At 49.4% G+C, this 23,998-nt stretch overlaps 1 protein-coding gene across 2 annotated transcripts in view; it reads left to right on the forward strand.

Annotated features, from left to right (window-relative positions):
• Positions 1-23,998, forward strand: part of VPS28 (VPS28 subunit of ESCRT-I) — a 156,953-nt gene that overhangs the window by 85,860 nt on the left and 47,095 nt on the right. For both annotated transcript variants that reach the window (XM_069760353.1, XM_069760354.1), the window contains one exon: positions 2,524-2,561. In XM_069760353.1, coding sequence (XP_069616454.1) covers positions 2,524-2,561 — 38 coding nt within the window. The remainder of the gene's footprint in view (positions 1-2,523; positions 2,562-23,998) is intronic.

The raw sequence follows: 23,998 nt of genomic DNA on the forward strand, positions 1-23,998 counted from the left end.
TCGGCCCTTATACCCTGCGTGTGTTGTGTGGGGTTCTGTGTCTCGGCCCTTATACCCTGCGTGTGTTGTGGGGGTTCTGTGTCTCGGCCCTTATACCCTGCGTGTGTTGTGGCGGTTCAGAGACTTGCCCCTTATACCCTGTGTGTGTTGTGGGGGTTCTGTGTCTCGGCCCTTATACCCTGCGTGTGTTGTGGGAGTTCTGTGTCTCGGCCCTTATACCCTGTGTGTGTTGTGGGGGTTCTGTGTCTCGGCCCTTATACCCTGCGTGTGTTGTGGGGGTTCAGAGACTTGCCCCTTATACCCTGCGTGTGTTGTGGGGGTTCTGTGTCTCGGCCCTTATACCCTGCGTGTGTTGTGGGGGTTCTGTGTCTCGGCCCTTATACCCTGCGTGTGTTGTGGGGGTTCTGTATCTCGGCCCTTATACCCTGCGTGTGTTGTGGGGGTTCTGTGTCTCGGCCCTTATACTCTGCGTGTGTTGTGGGGGTTCTGTGTCTCGGCCCTTATACCCTGCGTGTGTTGTGTGGGGTTCTGTGTCTCGGCCCTTATACCCTGCGTGTGTTGTGGGGGTTCTGTGTCTCGGCCCTTATACCCTGTGTGTGTTGTGGGGGTTCTGTGTCTCGGCCCTTATACCCTGTGTGTGCTGTGGGGGTTCTGTATCTCGGCCCTTATACCCTGCGTGTGTTGTGGGGGTTCTGTATCTCGGCCCTTATACCCTGTGTGTGCTGTGGGGGTTCTGTATCTCGGCCCTTATACCCTGCGTGTGTTGTGGGGGTTCTGTGTCTCGGCCCTTATACCCTGTGTGTGTTGTGGGGGTTCTGTGTCTCGGCCCTTATACTCTGCGTGTGTTGTGGGGGTTCTGTGTCTCGGCCCTTATACCCTGCGTGTGTTGTGTGGGGTTCTGTGTCTCGGCCCTTATACCCTGCGTGTGTTGTGGGGGTTCTGTGTCTCGGCCCTTATACCCTGCGTGTGTTGTGGGGGTTCTGTGTCTCGGCCCTTATACCCTGCGTGTGTTGTGGGGGTTCTGTGTCTCGACCCTTATACTCTGCGTGTGTTGTGGGGGTTCTGTGTCTCGGCCCTTATACCCTGTGTGTGTTGTGGGGGTTCTGTGTCTCGGCCCTTATACCCTGCGTGTGTTGTGGGGGTTCTGTGTCTCGGCCCTTATACCCTGGGTGTGTTGTGGGGGTTCTGTGTCTCGGCCCTTATACCCTGCGTGTGTTGTGGGGGTTCTGTGTCTCGGCCCTTATACCCTGCGTGTGTTGTGGGGGTTCTGTGTCTCGGCCCTTATACCCTGCGTGTGTTGTGGGGGTTCTGTGTCTCGGCCCTTATACCCTGCGTGTGTTGTGGGGGTTCTGTATCTCGGCCCTTATACCCTGCGTGTGTTGTGGGGGTTCTGTGTCTCGGCCCTTATACCCTGCGTGTGTTGTGGGGGTTCTGTGTCTCGACCCTTATACCCTGCGTGTGTTGTGGGGGTTCTGTGTCTCGGCCCTTATACCCTGTGTGTGTTGTGGGGGTTCTGTGTCTCGGCCCTTATACCCTGCGTGTGTTGTGGGGGTTCTGTGTCTCGGCCCTTATACCCTGTGTGTGTTGTGAGGGTTCTGTGTCTCGGCCCTTATACCCTGCGTGTGTTGTGGGGGTTCTGTGTCTCGGCCCTTATACCCTGCGTGTGTTGTGAGGGTTCTGTCTCGGCCCTTATACCCTGCGTGTGTTGTGGGGGTTCTGTGTCTCGGCCCTTATACCCTGCGTGTGTTGTGGGGGTTCTGTATCTCGGCCCTTATACCCTGCGTGTGTTGTGGGGGTTCTGTGTCTCGGCCCTTATACCCTGCGTGTGTTGTGGGGGTTCTGTGTCTCGGCCCTTATACCCTGCGTGTGTTGTGGGGGTTCTGTGTCTCGGCCCTTATACCCTGCGTGTGTTGTGGGGGTTCTGTGTCTCGGCCCTTATACCCTGCGTGTGTTGTGGGGGTTCTGTGTCTCGACCCTTATACCCTGCGTGTGTTGTGGGGGTTCTGTATCTCGGCCCTTATACCCTGCGTGTGTTGTGGAGGTTCTGTGTCTCGGCCCATATACCCTGCGTGTGTTGTGGGGGTTCTGAGTTTCGACCCTTATACCCTGCGTGTGTTGTGGGGGTTCTGTGTCTCGGCCCTTATACCCTGCGTGTGTTGTGGGGGTTCTGTGTCTCGGCCCTTATACCCTGCGTGTGTTGTGGGGGTTCTGAGTTTCGACCCCCTCTTTATCCTGTTTGTGTTGTGGGGGTTCTGTGTCTCGGCCCTTATACCCTGCGTGTGTTGTGGGGGTTCTGTGTCTCGGCCCTTATACCCTGCGTGTGTTGTGGGGGTTCTGAGTTTCTACCCCCTCTTTATCCTGTTTGTGTTGTGGGGGTTCTGAGTGTCGCCCCCCCCCCCCTCCCCTCCCCCCCTTTATCCTGTTTTTGTTGTGGTGGCCCCTGCTGGGTGTTGCGGAGGTTCCGAGTCTCGGCCACTGTCCCCTGCATGGTGTGTATAATGCTCTTCTCTGGATCTCTTTCAGGAGGTGAAGCTGTACAAGAACGCCCGGGAGAGAGAAAAGTAAGACCATGTTTCTGTGTGGCCCTCGGCACCTCAGTATGAGGCTTCTGAGGGCCCGAACCCAGATGATAATGAGCTTGTGATGTGAATTGTCGCTTAGGGTAAATAAGTGGGGTGAACATCAGCCGACAACCCTGCGCTGCTCACTAGTAAGAGTGCTCAGTGTCAGGCAGCAGCTGCAAGCACAAATACCACGGTGTACTGTATCATAAGACGCAAGGATGTACTGTCCGCGCAGCTGCTCTGGGGCCCGTGAGTCAGAGAGGGTCAGACGCCGCCCAGTATCGGACCCAACCTTCCCTTGTCATCACAAATTCAGCTGCATCCACATCAGGACGCAGACACCGATGAATAGAATGCTGGTGGCCCCTGCTGGGTGTTGAGCACCTGTTGTGAGTCTTGGCCCCTTTTGCTCTGTGAGGTGTGGGGGTTCTGCGTCTCGCCCTTGTACCGTCCAGGTGTTGAGGGGGTTCTGAGTCTCCTCTCCCATCCCCCTGTGAGGTGTTGAGGGGTTCGGAGTCTCATCGCCTATCTTATTGTGAGGTGTGGGGGTTTTGAGTCTCTGCCACTGTCCCCCTGCGAAGCGTTGTGGGGTTCAGGGAGCCGAGAGCGCTGGCGAGTGTGAGACACTGGCGTGGAGCCTAGATTGCGCCCGTGGCGTGGAGCCTAGATTGCGCCCGTGGCGTGGACCCTAGATTGCGCCTGTGGCGTGGACCCTAGATTGCGCCCGTGGCGTGGACCCTAGATTGCGCCCGTGGCGTGGACCCTAGATTGCGCCCGTGGCGTGGACCCTAGATTGCGCCCGTGGCGTGGACCCTAGATTGCGCCTGTGGCGTGGACCCTAGATTGCGCCCGTGGCGTGGACCCTAGATTGCGCCCGTGGCGTGGAGCCTAGATTGCGCCCGTGGCGTGGAGCCTAGATTGCGCCCGTGGCGTGGACCCTAAATTGCGCCCGTGGCGTGGAGCCTAGATTGCGTCCGTTGCGTGGAGCCTAAATTGCGCCCGTGGCGTGGAGCCTAAATTGCGCCCGTGGCGTGGAGCCTAGATTGCGCCCGTGGCGTGGAGCCTAAATTGCGCCCGTGGCGTGGAGCCTAGATTGCGTCCGTTGCGTGGACCCTAGATTGCGCCCGTGGTATGGATGTGGATTAACAGAAGCATACAGTCTAGATCATGTGAAGTGATTATTGCCCTCTACTCCTCTTTGGTCAGACCTCATCTGGAATACTGTGTCCAGTTTTGGGCACCACATTTTAAAAAAGACATCAACAAACTGGAGCAAGTTCAGAGAAGAGCGACCAGAATGGTGACCGGTCTGCAAACCATGTCCTATGAGGGACGGTTACAGGATCTGGGAATGTTTAGCTGCAAAAAAGAAGACTGAGAGGAGACTTAATAGCTGTCAACAAATATCTCCAGGGCTGTCATGTTGTAGAAGGATTATCTTTATTCTCATTTGCACAAAGAAAGATGAGAAGCTATGGGATGAAACCGAATGGGAGGAGACACAGATTAGATATTAGAAAAAACTTTTTGACAGTGAGGGTGATCAATGAGTGGAACAGGCTGCCACGAGAGGTGGCGAGTTCTCCTTCAATGGAAGTCTTCAGATAAGAGTCTGGACAGCATCTGTCTGGGATGATTTAGTGAATCTTGCTTTGAGCCGGGGGTTGGACCAGATGACCCAGGAGGTCCCTTCCAACTCTACCATTCTATGACCCTACATTGCGCCCCTGGCATGGATCTTACATTGCTCCTGTGGCTTGGACCTTACATTGCACCCGTGGCGTGGACCGTACATTACGCTTGTAGCATGGACCCTTACGCTTGTAGCCACGACCTGCTACAGGCGTGGACCTTGCATTACACCCGTGCCGTGGATCTTACATTACACTTGTGGCGTGGACCCTACATTGCGCCCATGGCATGAACCTTACATTACATTTGTGGCGTGGACTCTACATTACACCTGTGGCGTAGACCTTACATTGTGCCCGTGGCGTGGACCTTACATTGCGCCCGTAGCGTGGACCCTACATTACGCCCGTGGCGTGGACCTTACATTGCACCCGTGGCGTGGACTTTACATTACACCTGTGGCGTGGACCTTACATTGCGCCCGTGGCGTGGACCTTACATTGCGCCCGTGGCGTGGACCTTACATTGCGCCCGTGGCGTGGACCTTACATTGCGCCCGTGGCGTGGACCCTACATTACGCCTATGGCGTAGACCTTACATTGCGCCCGTGGCGTGGACCTTACATTGCGCCCGTGGTGTGGACCCTACATTATGCCTGTGGCGTAGACCTTACATTGCGCCCGTGGTGTGGACCTTACATTGCGCCCGTGGCGTGGACCCTACATTACGCCCGTGGCGTGGACCCTACATTGCGCCCGTGGCATGGACCTTACATTGCGCCCGTGGCGTGGACCTTACATTGCTACCGTGGTGTGGACCTTACATTGCGCCCGTGGCGTGGACCTTACATTGTGCCCGTGGCGTGGACCTTACATTGCGCCCGTGGCGTGGACCTTACATTGCGCCCGTGGCGTGGACCTTACATTGCGCCCGTGGCGTGGACCTTACATTGCGCCCGTGGCGTGGACCTTACATTGCGCCCGTGGCGTGGACCTTACATTGCGCCCGTGGCGTGGACCTTACATTGCGCCCGTGGCGTGGACCTTACATTGCGCCCGTGGCGTGGACCTTACATTGCGCCCGTGGCGTGGACCCTACATTACGCCCGTGGCGTGGACCTTACATTGCGCCCGTGGTGTGGACCCTACATTGCGCCCGTGGCGTGGACCCTACATTGCGCCCGTGGCGTGGACCCTACATTGCGCCCGTGGCGTGGATTCTCTCTACTGACACTGCACAGAGCAGTGCACCAGAGCAAGGGGAGTTGTGCTTTTCTTTAGGTCACTAATTGTGGGGGCCAGGCGTTATGAGGCTGTGAATGCCCCATACTGAGTGGTGTGCTGTGAGGTCCCTATTCTATGTGATAAGGCTGTGGATCCCATCATACTGAGTGGGGTCCATAATGTAGTGTGAGGGGCTATGGGAGCCATACTATGGATTGGGGTGGCGGCTGGCAGGTGGGGGTCTTGGCAATGTGTGAGGGGCTATGGGGCGGGGCACTGTGAATGCCCCCATACTGAGTGATCTGCTGCGGGAGTTCCCATTCTGTGTGGTTGCCAACACACTGAGTGGAGGGAGCCATAATACTGTGTGGTGGGGCTGATAGGGGCCCTATTGCTGAGTGGAGGGGCAAGTGGGGGTCATAATAGAGTTTGACGGGCTATGGGAGACTGAGAATGCCCCCATATTGAGTTAGCGATGGAAAGCCCCCAGTGGTGTGATGTGCGGGTCCTTATTCTATGTGGGGGGCTGTGGTGGCTACAATGCTTGGTGAGGGGATGTGGGCGCCTTCATACTGAGTGGGGAGTTGTGGTGGGCCATTATATTGTGGGGTCCCTCATACTGTGTGAGGGGATGTGGGGGCCTTCATACTGAGTGGGGAGTTGTGGTGGGCCATTATATTGTGGGGTCCCTCATACTATGGGATAGGTTGTGGGCGCCTTCATACTGAGTGGGGAGTTGTGGTGGGCCATTATATTGTGGGGTCCCTCATACTATGGGATAGGTTGTGGGAGTCTTCATACTGAGTGGGGAGTTGTGGTGGACCATTATATTGTGGAGTCCCTCATACTGTGTGAGGGGCTGTGGGAGTCTTCATACTGAGTGGGGAGCTGTGGTGGGCCATTATATTGTGGGGTCCCTCATACTATGGGATAGGTTGTGGGAGTCTTCATACTGAGTGGGGAGCTGTGGTGGGCCATTATATTGTGGGGTCCCTCATACTATGTGAGGGGATGTGGGCGCCTTCATACTGAGTGGGGAGTTGTGGTGGGTCATTATATTGTGGGGTCCCTCATACTATGGGATAGGTTGTGGGAGTCTTCATACTGAGTGGGGAGTTGTGGTGGGCCATTATATTGTGGGGTCCCTCATACTGTGTGAGGGGATGTGGGCGCCTTCATACTGAGTGGGGAGTTGTGGTGGGCCATTATATTGTGGGGTCCCTCATACTGTGAGGGAATGTGGGGGCCTTCATACTGAGTGGGGAGTTGTGGTGGGCCATTATATTGTGGGGTCCCTCATACTGTGTGAGGGGCTGTGGGCGCCTTCATACTGAGTGGGGAGCTGTGGTGGGCCATTATATTGTGGGGTCCCTCATACTGTGTGAGGGGCTGTGGGCGCCTTCATACTGAGTGGGGAGCTGTGGTGGGCCATTATATTGTGGGGTCCCTCATACTATGGGCTAGGTTGTGGGCGCCTTCATACTGAGTGGGGAGTTGTGGTGGGTCATTATATTGTGGGGTCCCTCATACTGTGTGAGGGGATGTGGGAGTCTTCATACTGAGTGGGGAGTTGTGGTGGGCCATTATATTGTGGGGTCCCTCATACTGTGTGAGGGGCTGTGGGCGCCTTCATACTGAGTGGGGAGTTGTGGTGGGCCATTATATTGTGGGGTCCCTCATACTGTGTGAGGGGATGTGGGGGCCTTCATACTGAGTGGGGAGTTGTGGTGGGCCATTATATTGTGGGGTCCCTCATACTGTGTGAGGGGATGTGGGAGTCTTCATACTGAGTGGGGAGCTGTGGTGGGCCATTATATTGTGGGGTCCCTCATACTATGGGATAGGTTGTGGGCGCCTTCATACTGAGTGGGGAGCTGTGGTGGGCCATTATATTGTGGGGTCCCTCATACTGTGTGAGGGGATGTGGGAGTCTTCATACTGAGTGGGGAGTTGTGGTGGGCCATTATATTGTGGGGTCCATCATACTGTGAGGGAATGTGGGGGCCTTCATACTGAGTGGGGAGTTGTGGTGGGCCATTATATTGTGGGGTCCCTCATACTGTGTGAGGGGATGTGGGGGCCTTCATACTGAGTGGGGAGTTGTGGTGGGCCATTATATTGTGGGGTCCCTCATACTGTGTGAGGGGATGTGGGAGTCTTCATACTGAGTGGGGAGCTGTGGTGGGCCATTATATTGTGGGGTCCATCATACTGTGAGGGAATGTGGGGGCCTTCATACTGAGTGGGGAGTTGTGGTGGGCCATTATATTGTGGGGTCCCTCATACTGTGTGAGGGGATGTGGGGGCCTTCATACTGAGTGGGGAGTTGTGGTGGGCCATTATATTGTGGGGTCCCTCATACTGTGTGAGGGGATGTGGGAGTCTTCATACTGAGTGGGGAGTTGTGGTGGGCCATTATATTGTGGGGTCCATCATACTGTGAGGGAATGTGGGGGCCTTCATACTGAGTGGGGAGTTGTGGTGGGCCATTATATTGTGGGGTCCCTCATACTGTGTGAGGGGATGTGGGGGCCTTCATACTGAGTGGGGAGTTGTGGCGGGCCATTATATTGTGGGGTCCCTCATACTGTGTGAGGGGATGTGGGAGTCTTCATACTGAGTGGGGAGCTGTGGTGGGCCATTATATTGTGGGGTCCCTCATACTATGGGATAGGTTGTGGGCGCCTTCATACTGAGTGGGGAGCTGTGGTGGGCCATTATATTGTGGGGTCCCATATACTGTGTGAGGGGATGTGGGGGCCTTCATACTGAGTGGGGAGTTGTGGTGGGTCATTATATTGTGGGGTCCCTCATACTATGGGATAGGTTGTGGGCGCCTTCATACTGAGTGGGGAGTTGTGGTGGGCCATTATATTGTGGGGTCCCTCATACTGTGTGAGGGGATGTGGGGGCCTTCATACTGAGTGGGAAGTTGTGGTGGGCCATTATATTGTGGGGTCCCTCATACTATGGGATATGATGTGGGAGTCTTCATATTGAGTGGGGAGCTGTGGTGGGCCATTATATTGTGGGGTCCCTCATACTGTGTGAGGGGATGTGGGAGTCTTCATACTGAGTGGGGAGTTGTGGTGGGCCATTATATTGTGGGGTCCCTCATACTATGGGATAGGATGTGGGAGTCTTCATACTGAGTGGGGAGCTGTGGTGGGTCATTATATTGTGGGGTCCCTCATACTGTGTGAGGGGATGTGGGCGCCTTCATACTGAGTGGGGAGCTGTGGTGGGCCATTATATTGTGGGGTCCCTCATACTGTGTGAGGGGATGTGGGAGTCTTCATACTGAGTGGGGAGTTGTGGTGGGCCATTATATTGTGGGGTCCCTCATACTGTGTGAGGGAATGTGGGGGCCTTCATACTGAGTGGGGAGTTGTGGTGGGCCATTATATTGTGGGGTCCCTCATACTGTGTGAGGGGATGTGGGAGTCTTCATACTGAGTGGGGAGTTGTGGTGGGCCATTATATTGTGGGGTCCCTCATACTATGGGCTAGGTTGTGGGCGCCTTCATACTGAGTGGGGAGTTGTGGTGGGCCATTATATTGTGGGGTCCCATATACTGTGTGAGGGGCTGTGGGAGTCTTCATACTGAGTGGGGAGTTGTGGTGGGCCATTATATTGTGGGGTCCCTCATACTATGGGCTAGGTTGTGGGCGCCTTCATACTGAGTGGGGAGTTGTGGTGGGCCATTATATTGTGGGGTCCCTCATACTGTGTGAGGGGATGTGGGAGTCTTCATACTGAGTGGGGAGTTGTGGTGGGCCATTATATTGTGGGGTCCCTCATACTATGGGATAGGATGTGGGAGTCTTCATACTGAGTGGGGAGCTGTGGTGGGCCATTATATTGTGGGGTCCCTCATACTATGGGATAGGATGTGGGAGTCTTCATACTGAGTGGGGAGTTGTGGTGGGCCATTATATTGTGGGGTCCCTCATACTGTGTGAGGGGATGTGGGAGTCTTCATACTGAGTGGGGAGTTGTGGTGGGCCATTATATTGTGGGGTCCCTCATACTGTGTGAGGGGATGTGGGAGTCTTCATACTGAGTGGGGAGTTGTGGTGGGCCATTATATTGTGGGGTCCCTCATACTATGGGATAGGATGTGGGAGTCTTCATACTGAGTGGGGAGCTGTGGTGGGCCATTATATTGTGGGGTCCCTCATACTATGGGATAGGATGTGGGAGTCTTCATACTGAGTGGGGAGTTGTGGTGGGCCATTATATTGTGGGGTCCCTCATACTGTGTGAGGGGATGTGGGAGTCTTCATACTGAGTGGGGAGTTGTGGTGGGCCATTATATTGTGGGGTCCCTCATACTGTGTGAGGGGATGTGGGAGTCTTCATACTGAGTGGGGAGTTGTGGTGGGCCATTATATTGTGGGGTCCCTCATACTGTGTGAGGGCTGTGGGGGCCTTCATACTGAGTGGGGAGCTGTGGTGGGCCATTATATTGTGGGGTCCCTCATACTGTGTGAGGGGCTGTGGGCGCCTTCATACTGAGTGGGGAGTTGTGGTGGGCCATTATATTGTGGGGTCCCTCATACTGTGTGAGGGGATGTGGGAGTCTTCATACTGAGTGGGGAGTTGTGGTGGGCCATTATATTGTGGGGTCCCTCATACTGTGTGAGGGGATGTGGGGGTCTTCATACTGAGTGGGGAGTTGTGGTGGGCCATTTTATTGTGGGGTCCCTCATACTGTGTGAGGGGATGTGGGCGCCTTCATACTGAGTGGGGAGTTGTGGTGGGTCATTATATTGTGGGGTCCCTCATACTGTGTGAGGGGATGTGGGAGTCTTCATACTGAGTGGGAAGTTGTGGTGGGCCATTATATTGTGGGGTCCCTCATACTATGGGATAGGATGTGGGAGTCTTCATACTGAGTGGGGAGTTGTGGTGGGCCATTATATTGTGGGGTCCCTCATACTGTGTGAGGGGATGTGGGGGTCTTCATACTGAGTGGGGAGCTGTGGTGGGCCATTATATTGTGGGGTCCCTCATACTGTGTGAGGGGATGTGGGAGTCTTCATACTAAGTGGGCAGTTGTGGTGGGCCATTATATTGTGGGGTCCCTCATACTGTGTGAGGGGATGTGGGGGTCTTCATACTGAGTGGGGAGCTGTGGTGGGTCATTATATTGTGGGGTCCCTCATACTGTATGAGGGGCTGTGGGAGTCTTCATACTGAGTGGGGAGTTGTGGTGGGCCATTATATTGTGGGGTCCCTCATACTGTGTAAGGGGATGTGGGCGCCTTCATACTGAGTGGGGAGTTGTGGTGGGTCATTATATTGTGGGGTCCCTCATACTGTGTGAGGGGATGTGGGGGCCTTCATACTGAGTGGGGAGTTGTGGTGGGCCATTATATTGTGGGGTCCCTCATACTGTGTGAGGGGCTGTGGGGGCCTTCATACTGAGTGGGGAGCTGTGGTGGGCCATTATATTGTGGGGTCCCTCATACTCTGTGAGGGGATGTGGGGGTCTTCATACTGAGTGGGGAGCTGTGGTGGGCCATTATATTGTGGGGTCCCTCATACTGTGTGAGGGGATGTGGGAGTCTTCATACTGAGTGGGCAGTTGTGGTGGGCCATTATATTGTGGGGTCCCTCATACTGTGTGAGGGGATGTGGGGGTCTTCATACTGAGTGGGGAGCTGTGGTGGGTCATTATATTGTGGGGTCCCTCATACTGTGTGAGGGGATGTGGGGGCCTTCATACTGAGTAGGGAGTTGTGGTGGGTCATTATATTGTGGGGTCCCTCATACTGTGAGGGCTGTGGGCGCCTTCATACTGAGTGGGGAGTTGTGGTGGGCCATTATATTGTGGGGTCCGTCATACTGTGTGAGGGGCTGTGGGAGTCTTCATACTGAGTGGGGAGTTGTGGTGGGTCATTATATTGTGGGGTCCCTCATACTGTGTGAGGGGATGTGGGAGTCTTCATACTGAGTGGGGAGCTGTGGTGGGCCATTATATTGTGGGGTCCCTCATACTGTGTGAGGGTATGTGGGGGCCTTCATACTGAGTGGGGAGTTGTGGTGGGCCATTATATTGTGGGGTCCCTCATACTGTGTGAGGGGATGTGGGGGTCTTCATACTGAGTGGGGAGATGTGGTGGGCCATTTTATTGTGGGGTCCCTCATACTGTGTGAGGGGATGTGGGCGCCTTCATACTGAGTGGGGAGTTGTGGTGGGTCATTATATTGTGGGGTCCCTCATACTGTGTGAGGGGATGTGGGGGCCTTCATACTGAGTGGGGAGTTGTGGTGGGTCATTATATTGTGGGGTCCCTCATACTGTGAGGGCTGTGGGGGCCTTCATACTGAGTGGGGAGTTGTGGTGGGCCATTATATTGTGGGGTCCCTCATACTGTGTGAGGGGATGTGGGAGTCTTCATACTGAGTGGGGAGTTGTGGTGGGCCATTATATTGTGGGGTCCCTCATACTGTGAGGGCTGTGGGAGTCTTCATACTGAGTGGGGAGTTGTGGTGGGCCATTATATTGTGGGGTCCCTCATACTGTGTGAGGGTATGTGGGGGCCTTCATACTGAGTGGGGAGTTGTGGTGGGCCATTATATTGTGGGGTCCCTCATACTGTGTGAGGGGATGTGGGAGCCTTCATACTGAGTGGGGAGTTGTGGTGGGCCATTATATTGTGGGGTCCCTCATACTATGGGATAGGTTGTGGGCGCCTTCATACTCAGTGGGGAGCTGTGGTGGGTCATTATATTGTGGGGTCCCTCATACTGTGTGAGGGGATGTGGGGGCCTTCATACTGAGTGGGGAGTTGTGGTGGGCCATTATATTGTGGGGTCCCTCATACTGTGTGGGGGCCTTCATACTGAGTGGGGAGCTGTGGTGGGCCATTATATTGTGGGGTCCCTCATACTGTGGGGGCCTTCATACTGAGTGGAGGGACCATCATACTGACAGATGCTGCACTGTATGTATGGGGGAAAGGATTCACTGTGGGGGGATACCATACTTAGAGTGTGGGTATTTTTGGGAGCATCATACCCTGGCCATAAGAGGAGTATTGCTGGCTAGAACTAGGAATGAGCGACACTACAGTCATGGCCAAAAGTTTTGAGAATGACACCAAAATTCTATTTTCACATGATCTGCTGCCCTCTGGTTTTTATTAGTGTTTGTCTGATGTTTATATCACATACAGAAATATAATTGCAATCATATTATGAGCACCAATAGGTTATATTGACAGTTAGAATGAGTTAATGCAGCAAGTCAATATTTGCAGTGTTGACCCTTCTTCTTCAAGACCTCTGCAATTCTCCCTAGCATGCTCTCAATCAACTTCTGGACCAAATCCTGACTGATAGCAGTCCATTCTTGCATAATCAATGCTTGCATTTTGCCAGAATTTGTTGGTTTTTGTTTGTCCACCCGTCTCTTCATGATTGACCACAAGTTCTCAATGGGATTAAGATCTGGGGAGTTTCCAGGCCATGGACCCAAAATCTCTATGTTTTGTTCCATGAGCCATTTAGTTATCACCTTTGCTTTATGGCAAGGTGCTCCATCATGCTGGAAAAGGCATTGTTGGGCGCCAAACTGCTCTTGGATGGTTGGGAGAAGTTGCTCTTGGAGGACATTCTGGTACCATTCTTTATTCATGGCTGTGTTTTTAGGCCGATTCCCTTGGCTGAGAAGCAACCCCACACATGAATGGTTTCAGGATGCTTTACAGTTGGCATGAGACAAGACTGGTGGGAGCGCTCACCTCTTCTTCTCCGAATAAGCTGTTTTCCAGATGTCCCAAACAATCGAAAAGGGGATTCATCAGAGAAAATGACTTTGCCCCAGTCCTCAGCAGTCCACTCCCTGTACCTTTTGCAGAATATCAGTCGGTCCCTGATGTTTTTTCTGGAGAGATGTGGCTTCTTTGCTGCCCTCCTTGAAACCAGGCCTTGCTCAAAGAGTCTCCGCAGTCTCACAGTGCGTGCAGAAGCACTCATACCAGCCTGCTGCCATTCCTGAGCAAGCTCGGCACTGCTGGTAGTCCGATCCCGCAGCTGAAACAGTTTTAAGATACGGTCCTGGCGCTTGCTGGTCTTTCTTGGGCGCCCTGGAGCCTTTTTGACAACAATGGAAGCTCTCTCCTTGAAGCTCTTGATGATGCGATAGATTGTTGACTGAGGTGCAATCTTTGTAGCTGCGATACTCTTCCCTGTTAGGCCATTTTTGTGCAGTGCAATGATGGCTGCACGTGTTTCTTTAGAGATAACCATGGTTAACTGAAGAGAAACAATGATACCAAGCACCAGCCTCCTTTTAAAGTGTCCAGTGAGGTCATTCTTACTTAATCATGACTGATTGATTGCCAGCCCTGTCCTCATCAACACCCACACCTGTGTTAATGGATCAATCACTAAAACCATGTTAGCTGCTCCTTTTAAGGCAGGACTGCAATGATGTTGAAATGTGTTTTGGGGGTTAAAGTTCATTTTCTGGGCAAATATTGACTTTGCAAGTACAGTAATTGCTGTTAAGCTGATCACTCTGACATTCAGGAGTATATGCAAATTGCCATTAGAAAAAATGAAGCAGTAGACTTTGGAAAAATTAATATTTGTCTCATTCTCAAAACTTTTGGCCATGACTGTACAATGCTGGAACCGAGCAGCTCCTAATACTCAGATGCTCGTTTCAAGTAAATAATAATATTATAATGGGAGTCTATATTAAAGCTGAGCTTTTTAACGGCACACCCTACAAAAATGTTCAAATGGATGGGAAAAGTAGTGAACAGAAGGAGAACATGGGAAAGACCCCTGGAAGCATCCCTGACCCCCATATTGCTGCTGATTACAGTGGTGTCACACTTTTACTCCACTTTAAGGAGCAACAAGAAAACATTCCAGTCAAAGGAAACAAAGACGCGGTCTAGTAAGGAGCGCTGAGGAGAATATGGTGGAAGCCACAAAAAGGAGTAAAAGGTGCAGACCTTTATTGAAAGATAATCTGAGCTTTTACCTGAGGAAGACGGCAGAACGCCGTTGAAATGCGTTGTGGATTATCTTTCAGTAAAGGTCTGCACCTTTTAATCCTTTTTGTTGCTTCCACCATATTCCCCTCAGCGCTCCTTACTAGACCGCGTTTTTGTTTCCCATGACTGCTGTTCTCCTCCCTGAGCGTGCGGCCAGGAGCTGCTCACAGGCGCCCCCCCTGCAGTTCAGGACCTTCCGACACCTACGGTCACGTGACTCCCAGCGTGCACCCCGTCCTTCCAGGCATCGCACAGAGAATCAGCCTTCAGCAGGGAACACTGAAGCCCTGCCTGGCCACCACAGTGGACCACCTTGCCACCACTCGCAGCTGTCAGCCATCTTTCCCTTGTACGCACCACCATCCATCATGCACACACCGAGGCTACGCAGGGGTGCATAACCTCTTAAGGTTAGTGGCTACACAGCTTTACCCATAGAATCATATAAAGACCAATGCGTATTTGAAACATCATATAACAATCTTTATTAGAATAAAATCAAGAACACACATATCTAAAAATAATACCCACAGGTGGATGAGCCAGAAAAACATAAGTGGCACCACTACTGAGCAGACAAATCCAGCGAGACCTAATGGACCATAATAATCTATTGTATTGCTGTATAGGACGGAACTCCTAAACTAGGGATCCCAGCAACCCACCACACATGTACAACTAAACTCCACGTTATGTAGCCATAATGGCATATCAGTGTGGTTATATACTGAAGATACGATGGGTAGCAGGAAAACACACGCCTATGCTGACAGCAACCATAATCAATCAATATAACAGGGTCTTACCGGAGCTCAGGTAAGACCCTGTTATACAGCAATACAATAGATTATTATGGTCCATTAGGTCTCGCTGGACTTGCTGCTCAGTAGTGGTGCCACTTATGTTTTTCTGGCTCATCCACCTGTGGGTATTATTTTTAGATATGTGTGTTCTTGATTTTATTCTAATAAAGATTGTTATATGATGTTTCAAATACGCATTGGTCTTTATATGATTCTATCCAATTTTGCGTAAGAACGGGTGCGTACTAGAGATTGGTATCAACGTTGTGGGATAATAAAACTAATTATTATAGTATCATCTTTATCCAATCGTGGGATTATCTTTTGATTATTCACAGCTTTACCCATAGTCTATTGCTCCACTGGTCCTGCTCATCCGTGTCCCTATCCTCTTTTCTCTTGCAAGAAAACATTCCAAACCCACAAGAAATTGGAGTTTACAGGAAAAAAAATGCTAAGAAACATTCTTTCCTGGATAATGGCTTGTATATAAGGCAAAATTTAAAAAAGATTTAAAAAATAAATGTAGTTTATAAAGCAAGAACTGCCAAAAATAATGGACTCAGATACTCCCTGTATTAGACATAAGGGAGGGCACATTCTGTTCAAATTGTTATGTAGTGGTACTCGTAAAAGTCTTTATGAAGTTCAAAACCTGCCAAAAATTACAAACAGGTTCATCCATACGCCCTTGAAGGCACCAATTGTAGTACCTCATTCAAATATTGTGAACAAAGTGTAGTTGTGGTAATCCTAAACTTCTAAAAGTTGTGTATACTGTGCAAAGCCTGACAATAATGACAAACAGGGTCACCCATACAGCCTTGAAGGATCCAACTGTATTGCCTCATTCAAATATTAAGAAAGTATAATTGTGTTTGATCATCTTTAAAAACTTTTTGCACCTTGTCAATAATACCTGAACATCAGGTCCTGGACGCTGTGAGGATGTCATTAAACTGGCCCAGGCCTTTGACAGTGTACCCCTGCCTCTTCTGTGTGTGTCTCCCTCGCCTCTCCTCCTCCGTTGGCCAAGGAAGCTTGCCCCCTGCTGCTAGCTTTGTCTGATGGGAATTTTTTCAACTTATTTTCCACAATGTCCTTCTAGTATAGCACCATTTCAGTAGACCTCTCCACCTCAAGGAGGAGAGATGCAAAATTCTCCTTGTATCGTGTGTCTAGCAGGGTGAACAACCAATACACTTTTTTATTTTTTAAAAGATAAACATAACGCAAGGGTCAATGGAAAGGCAGCGGTCTGTAAAGTTGGCCATATGTGCGGGGCTCTCTACAGCCAACATTTCCCTGACTCCATCATGATGACAACTCTCATCGCTCTCCTCTTCCCTCTCTTCCTCCTCTGCCCATCCACATAGGAGAGACAGGACGAAGCTTGTGTGGGTACGAGCCTCTGTTGCCATCAGCTCCTCCTCTGACTCCGAATGGAAGTAGAGCTGAGTCCACAGCTCTACGGGATGCAGACTTTTTCCAGCAAGGAGCACTGGTTGCGTCGAGATTATTCTTGTGTTTTTATTAGAGCTTTGTTTGCTGTATTTTTTCTTACAGATTTACTTGCTGGTCAGTTAAGCCTCCGAAATCAATGTTTCCATTGAGTGACAGTAAGCAAAGGAAGACATGCAGGCTAGATCTAATGCACACATAAAGGTACCTTCACACTGAGCAACTTTACAACGAGAACGACAACGATCCGTGACGTTGCAGCGTCCTGGATAGCGATCTCGTTGTGTTTGACACGCAGCAGCGATCAGGATCCTGCTGTGACATCGCTGGTCGTTGCTAGAAGTCCGGAACTTTATTTGGTCGTCAGGTCGGCGTGATTCGTCATGTTTGACAGCAAAAGCAACGATGCCAGCAATGTTTTTACATGGAGCTAACAACCAGCGAGAACGATAAGTACGTCACGGGATCGCTCCTGCATCGTTCTGGTGTAGCCGTGTTTGACGTCTCTACAGCGACCTAAACAGCGACGCTGCAGCGATCGGCTCGTTGTCAATATCGCTGCAGCGTCGCTGAGTGTGACGGTACCTTAAGGCCAGCCCAAGATTGGTAATCAAGGAACTCTATCATTCTGTTGTTCTTCCAACCAATAGTCCCATTGTGTGGATTTTCATTGTAGACCCAATGGAGTAGTCACTACAGGGGGCCTCGCATGCAGTCCCAGGTGATGGACTTGTGGAATATTTTTCATTCTTTGAGCCAAAAGCAAATGTTTAAGGGGGAGGGTGTGTGTATGCTTCTGCCCAGTCAGGGGGCTGCTCCCAGGGAAGGGAGTAAGAAGCCACATGTTGAGAGAGGGAAGTTGGAGAGAGAAGATATATGATTAGGTCCTGCAGCAAATGGATGGATGTCCTATGGAGTTTGAAGATCGGTTGGAGGTGTAGCCGTGATCTACAGTTGTGATATCAATCGTCTGGAGGAACATAGGCTGTGACCATACACTATACCAACTGGAGATACCAAAATCTATGGGCCAACCAAACGTTGGGAGACAATGGTATCGCCTGGTACAGGCAGTGGGACTACCAATCCCAGGTTGGGAACCTGTGAAATGAGGACATTATATTTTAGCCATCTACCTGGATTTGCTGTATAACCGTGTACGGAAGAAATAGAGAGCTGCATTGTTAACCTGCCTTGGTGATTATTACTAACCACCACCTTCAACGCTTCAGCAGAGCATGTTGCTGCTGAGCTTCCAGATAATTTGGACGACATGCTCTGAAATAACACATTTTAGGTGGAGCAGGAGGGTATGCAGGAGGTGGAGGAAACTCTAAAAGAAGTAGAGCCAGCAATCCTAGACGTCGGTAGCACATATGCCTTGCCAGGGTGTGACTCTACCCCAAGCTCCTCACTGTTCACCCAGTGTGCCGTCAGGAAAATGTAGTGTCACTGGCCATAATTTCTTGTCCACGTGTCGGTTGTTAAGTGGACAGTTCCAGTAAGTGCGTTGGTAAGACCACGGATGATGTTCCTGGACACGTGCTGGTACAAAGAGTGGACACCACACCGGGAGAAAATATGGAGGCTGGAGACTAAGTACCAAAGGACGTTGCCGTCATGAGTAGGCAGAAATCCTCCATGTCAACAAGCCTAAATGGCAACATGTCCACAGCAAGCAGCCTGAAAATGTGCTTGTTTAGAGTTTGGGGCTTTGAGTGGATTCAAACTTTCTTTCGTTGAAAGCTGTGCTGGGACAAGGATTTGGAAGTCCCTGATAATGGTGCGTCACAATGTGCAAGGATAGGCGCAGGTCAGGAGGTATCTGCGGCAGTATCATGGACAACGGATTTTGAAACCCCTAGCACAGGGGAAAAGGAATTCCTGTCACCCGCTAGAAACTGTCGTGGACAAAGGCGTTCAACCCACGGAGTTGGGTGCTAAGATGATGTGTGCCAGATCATGCTGGTGATGCTTAGTCTCTTACTAATCAGGCACCTGCTGATCTTGACCTGGCACAAGTTGCAAATGACTTTTTTTTTTTTTCCCCAACACCTAACACTTTGATGAGGAGAAATTCAGGAGGATCAGTTGCCCGCCTCCTCCCTCTCGTCACCTCACTGCTTTATCTTGCTTGTTTCGGTGCTGCCGAACTCTCCGCCTCAGCACTGCTGGCCTTGCCCTGTATGCCTGCTTCCCAGGTTGGGTCCGGGACTTCGTCATCCACCACCTCATTTTACACCACCACACCCTGGTCCTCCTGACTTGTTGACTTAACAACCTGCCTTATAGGCAACTATGTTTCATCATCATCATCTACCTCCTTAGACAAAATTTGCCATTCCCCACCGTCATCTTCTTGTGACTTTGGCTGCTCTAAGTTTTGTGCACTACTAAACCGCATGTCCTTCTGTCACTCTTGGAACATGTAGAGCGAGAGGTCACAACCAAGAAATGATAATGTAAAGAGCTCCTCGGAGTGTCCTAGTGTGGGATCAGTGGTTTCCTGTGGTTCAATATGGTGAGAGGAAAGAGGAAGCATCTGCCCTCCACGACCACCTGTTCACACTGCTCTGGCTTCAGAAGTGGTGTATTGTGCCTCCCTGCATAGTGGGACAGGAACCTATTTTGTTGTGAATGGGCGTGATTCTTGGGCTTCAGCTACAGGCATAGTCACCCCACAGCCTTGGCATCTGTGTGCACCATCATCAGCGCTTCTACTTCCCCATCCCTTAATACACGCTTTACGTGTTTTCTAGTTGCTAGATCTCTGTAAGCCAATTTTATTTTTAACAAGATGGGAATGTCCAGCTATCATACCGCTCAGGAAGGAGACCGTTTCTGTGTTCCTGAGATGAATGTGCTTTGGTCTGACATGTGCATATTAACCCAAGGACAAAAGCAAAAGACCTTGAGAAGATCATGGTGGAAGCTGGTAAGATTGTGTCAATATCCACAGTGAAACGACTACCGTATCAACAGGGGCTGAAAGGCCACTCTGCCAGGAAGAAGCCATTACTCCAGAAGAAACATAAAAAAGACGGATTAATGTTTGCAAAGACCTTCATTTTTGAAGATATGCCCTGTGGTCTGATGAAACTAAAATTTTTACTTTTTGGGCATAATGACCATCGTTACGTTTGGAGGAAAAAGGTAGAAGCTTGGAAGCCTAAGAACACAACTATGAAACACGGGTGGCAGCATCATGTTGTGGGGTTGTTTTGTTGCAGAACAGACTGGTGCTTTTCACAAAATAGATGGCATTATGAGAATAGAAGATTATGTGACAATACTGAAGCAACATCTCAAGACATCAGCCAGGAAGTTAAAGCTTGGGGCGGAAACGGGTCTTCCGAATGGACAATGACCCAAAACATACTGCCAAAATGGTAACAAAGTGGCTTAAGGATAACAAAGTCAATGTTTTGGAGCGGCCATCACAAAGCTCTGATCTCAATCCTATTAAAAATTTATGGGCAACGCTGAAAAGGCCGGTGCGAGCAAGGCGACCTACAAACCTGGATCAGTTACACCAGTTTTATAAGGAGGAATGGGCTCAAATTCCCACCAACCATTGTGAGAAGCTTGTGGAAGGAGATCCCAAACGTCTAACCCAAGTCAGTCAGTGTAAGGGCAATGGTACCAAATACTAATGAAATGTATATAAATTTTTGACTTTGCAAATAAGTAATAAAATGCCTTAAACCATTCTTTCTCGCTCTCCCCTATTATTCTGGCATTTGGCAAATATTAATAAGTAGAATAGACTCGCCTTCGCTCGCGGAAAATGTTAAATTGATGGTTATGGTAGCTAAAGTAAAATTTTCAGTGTTGCCCTGAAATTTATATTTTCAGAGTGCTACAGTAAAAAAAAATTTTCCACTTTAAATGTTTATTATTTTGGCATTTTACTAATTTGTTGTATCATTGATGTGAACAACAACTTTTTTTTTAATATCAACATTTGTATTGATTTTACATACTATATACATATTATGTAGTATAAATTGCAACTATTTTTAACTATTTATCAAAAATTCTCAAAGAAAATTTATGCACCTTAGACAAACATATATAAAACATTTACTCCCAATTAACAACATAGTGCAACCCTTCCCCCCTCCCTCGGCCATTTGAGCAGCACATACCCGGCGGTTCCAAGTGACACTTCTCTGCTTGACAATGTTGGCATATTATGTCCATTTTGCCAATTCTGACTTTCTGAGGTGACCTATAGTCTTGCATTGGGTCGTAGTGAAATGCTGCCACGCTCAGATCCGCCCGCCTCCATCTTTGCACACGCTGCATATGTCGTATGCGGCCATTTTCACAACGTTCATCCTTTTGTTCGGATGTTTCCATGTTCCTTGCTTCAGCCTGCCTTATCCGACATTCCCGTTGCTCTGATGTCTCAGCTGCTTTACATTTAGCCGGTCTCATCCGTTTCTTTTCGATCCGCGAGTCACGTTGTTCACTTGTCTCAGATCTTCGACACAATTTTGCTTTATTAGCTTCTGGATGAACTTGCCCAACAGATAGTCATTTTTTGGGCGGCATTTTAACCCCTTCATGACCCAGCCTATTTTGACCTTAAAGACCTTGCCGTTTTTTGCAATTTTGACCAGTGTCCCTTCATGAGGTAATAACTCAGGAACGCTTCAATGGATCCTAGCGGTTCTGAGTTTGTTTTTTCGTGACATATTGGGCTTCATGTTAGTGGTAAATTTAGGTCAATAAATTCTGTGTTTATTTGTGATAAAAACGGAAATTTGGCGAAAATTTTGAAAATTTCGCAATTTTCACATTTTGAATTTTTATTCTGTTAAACCAGAGAGTTATGTGACACAAAATAGTTAATAAATAACATTTCCCACACGTCTACTTTACATCAGCACAATTTTGGAAACAAAATTTTTTTTTGCTAGGAAGTTATAAGGGTTAAAATTTGACCAGCAATTTCTCATTTTTACAACGAAATTTACAAAACCATTTTTTTTAGGGACCACCTCACATTTGAAGTCAGTTTGAGGGGTCTATATGGCTGAAAATACCCAAAAGTGACACCATTCTAAAAACTGCACCCCTCAAGGTGCACAAAACCACATTCAAGAAGTTTATTAACCCTTCAGGTGCTTCACAGCAGCAGAAGCAACATGGAAGGAAAAAATGAACATTTAACTTTTTAGTCACAAAAATGATTTTTCAGCAACAATTTTTTTATTTTCCCAATGGTAAAAGGAGAAACTGAACCACGAAAGTTGTTGTCCAATTTGTCCTGAGTACGCTGATACCTCATATGTGGGGGTAAACCACTGTTTGGGCGCACGGCAGGGCTTGGAAGGGAAGGAGCGCCATTTGACTTTTTGAATGAAAAATTGGCTGCACTCTTTAGCGGACACCATGTCACGTTTGGAGAGACCCTGTGTGCCTAAAAATTGGAGCTCCCCCACAAGTGACCCCATTTTGGAAACTAGACGCCCCAAGGAACTTATCTAGATGCATAGTGAGCCCTTTAAACCCCCAGGTGCTTCACAAATTGATCCGTAAAAATGAAAAAGTACTTTTTTTTTCACAAAAAAATTCTTTTAGCCTCAATTTTTTCATTTTCACATGGACAACAGGATAAAATGGATCCTAAAATTTGTTTGGCAATTTCTCCTGAGTACACCGATACTTCACATGTGGGGGTAAACCACTGTTTGGGCACATGGTAAGGCTCGGAAGGGAAGGAGCGCCATTTGACTTTTTGAATGAAAAATTATCTCCATCGATAGCGGACACCATGTCGCGTTTGGAGAGACCCTGTGTGCTTAAACATTGGAGCTCCCCCACAAGTGACCCCATTTTGGAAACTGGACCCCCCAAGGAACTTATCTAGATGCCTAGTGAGCACTTTAAACCCTCAGGTGCTTCACAAATTGATCCGTAAAAATGAAAAAGTACTTTTTTTTCACAAAAAATTTATTTTCGCCTCAATTTTTTCATTTTCACATGGGCAATAGGATAAAATGGATCCTAAAATTTGTTGAGCAATTTCTCCCGAGTACGCCGATACCTCATATGTGGGGGTAAACCACTGTTTGGGCACACGGCAGGGCTCGGAAGGGAAGGCGCGCCCTTTAACTTTTTGAATGGAAAATTAGCTCCAATTGTTAGCGGACACCATGTCGCATTTGGAGAGCCCCTGTGTGCCTATGCAATGGAGCTCCCCCACAAGTGACCCCATTTTGGAAACTAGACCCCCCAAGGAACTTATCTAGATGCATACTGAGCACTTTAAACCCCCAGGTGCTTCACAGAAGTTTATAATGCAGAGCCATGAAAATAAAAAATAATTTTTCTTTTCTCAAAAATGATTTTTTAGCCTGGAATTTCCTATTTTGCCAATGGTAATAGGAGAAATTGGACCACAAATGTTGTTGTCCAGTTTGTCCTGAGTATGCAGATACCCCATATGTGGGGGTAAACCACTGTTTGGGCGCACGGCAGGGCTCAGAAGGGAAGGCACGCCATTTGGCTTTTTAAATGGAAAATTATCTCCAATCATTAGCGGACACCATGTCGCGTTTGGAGAGCCCCTGTGTGCCTAAACATTGGAGATCCCCCACAAATTACCCCATTTTGGAAACTAGACCCCCAAAGGAACTAATCTAGATGTGTAGTGAGCACTTTGAACCCTCAAGTGCTTCACAGAAGTTTATAACGCAGAGCCATGAAAATAAAAAAAAAAAATTATTTTCTCAAAAATGAATTTTAGCCCGCAATTTTTTATTTTCCCAAGGGTAACAGGAGAAATTTGACCCCAAAAGTTGTTGTCCAGTTTCTCCTGAGTACGCTGATACCCCATATGTGGGGGTAAACCACTGTTTAGGCACATGCTGGGGCTCGGAAGTGAAGTAGTGACGTTTTGAAATGCAGACTTTGATGGAATGCTCTGCGGGCGTCACGTTGCGTTTGCAGAGCCCCTGATGTGGCTAAACAGTAGAAACCCCCCACAAGTGACCCCATTTTGGAAACTAGACCCCGAAAGGAACTTATCTAGATGTGAGGTGAGCACTTTGAACCCCCAAGTGCTTCACAGAAGTTCATAACACAGAGCAGTGAAAATAATAAATACGTTTTCTTTCCTCAAAAATAATTTTTTAGCCCAGAATTTTTTATTTTCCCAAGGGTTACAGGAGAAATTGGACCACAAAAGTTGTTGTCCAGTTTCTCCTGAGTACGCTGATACCCCATGTGTGGGGGTAAACCACTGTTTGGGCACACGTGGGGGCTCCGAAGGGAAGTAGTGACTTT

The sequence above is a fragment of the Ranitomeya imitator genome, chromosome 3 (assembly GCF_032444005.1).
Source record: "Ranitomeya imitator isolate aRanImi1 chromosome 3, aRanImi1.pri, whole genome shotgun sequence".
NCBI lineage: Eukaryota > Metazoa > Chordata > Amphibia > Anura > Dendrobatidae > Ranitomeya > Ranitomeya imitator.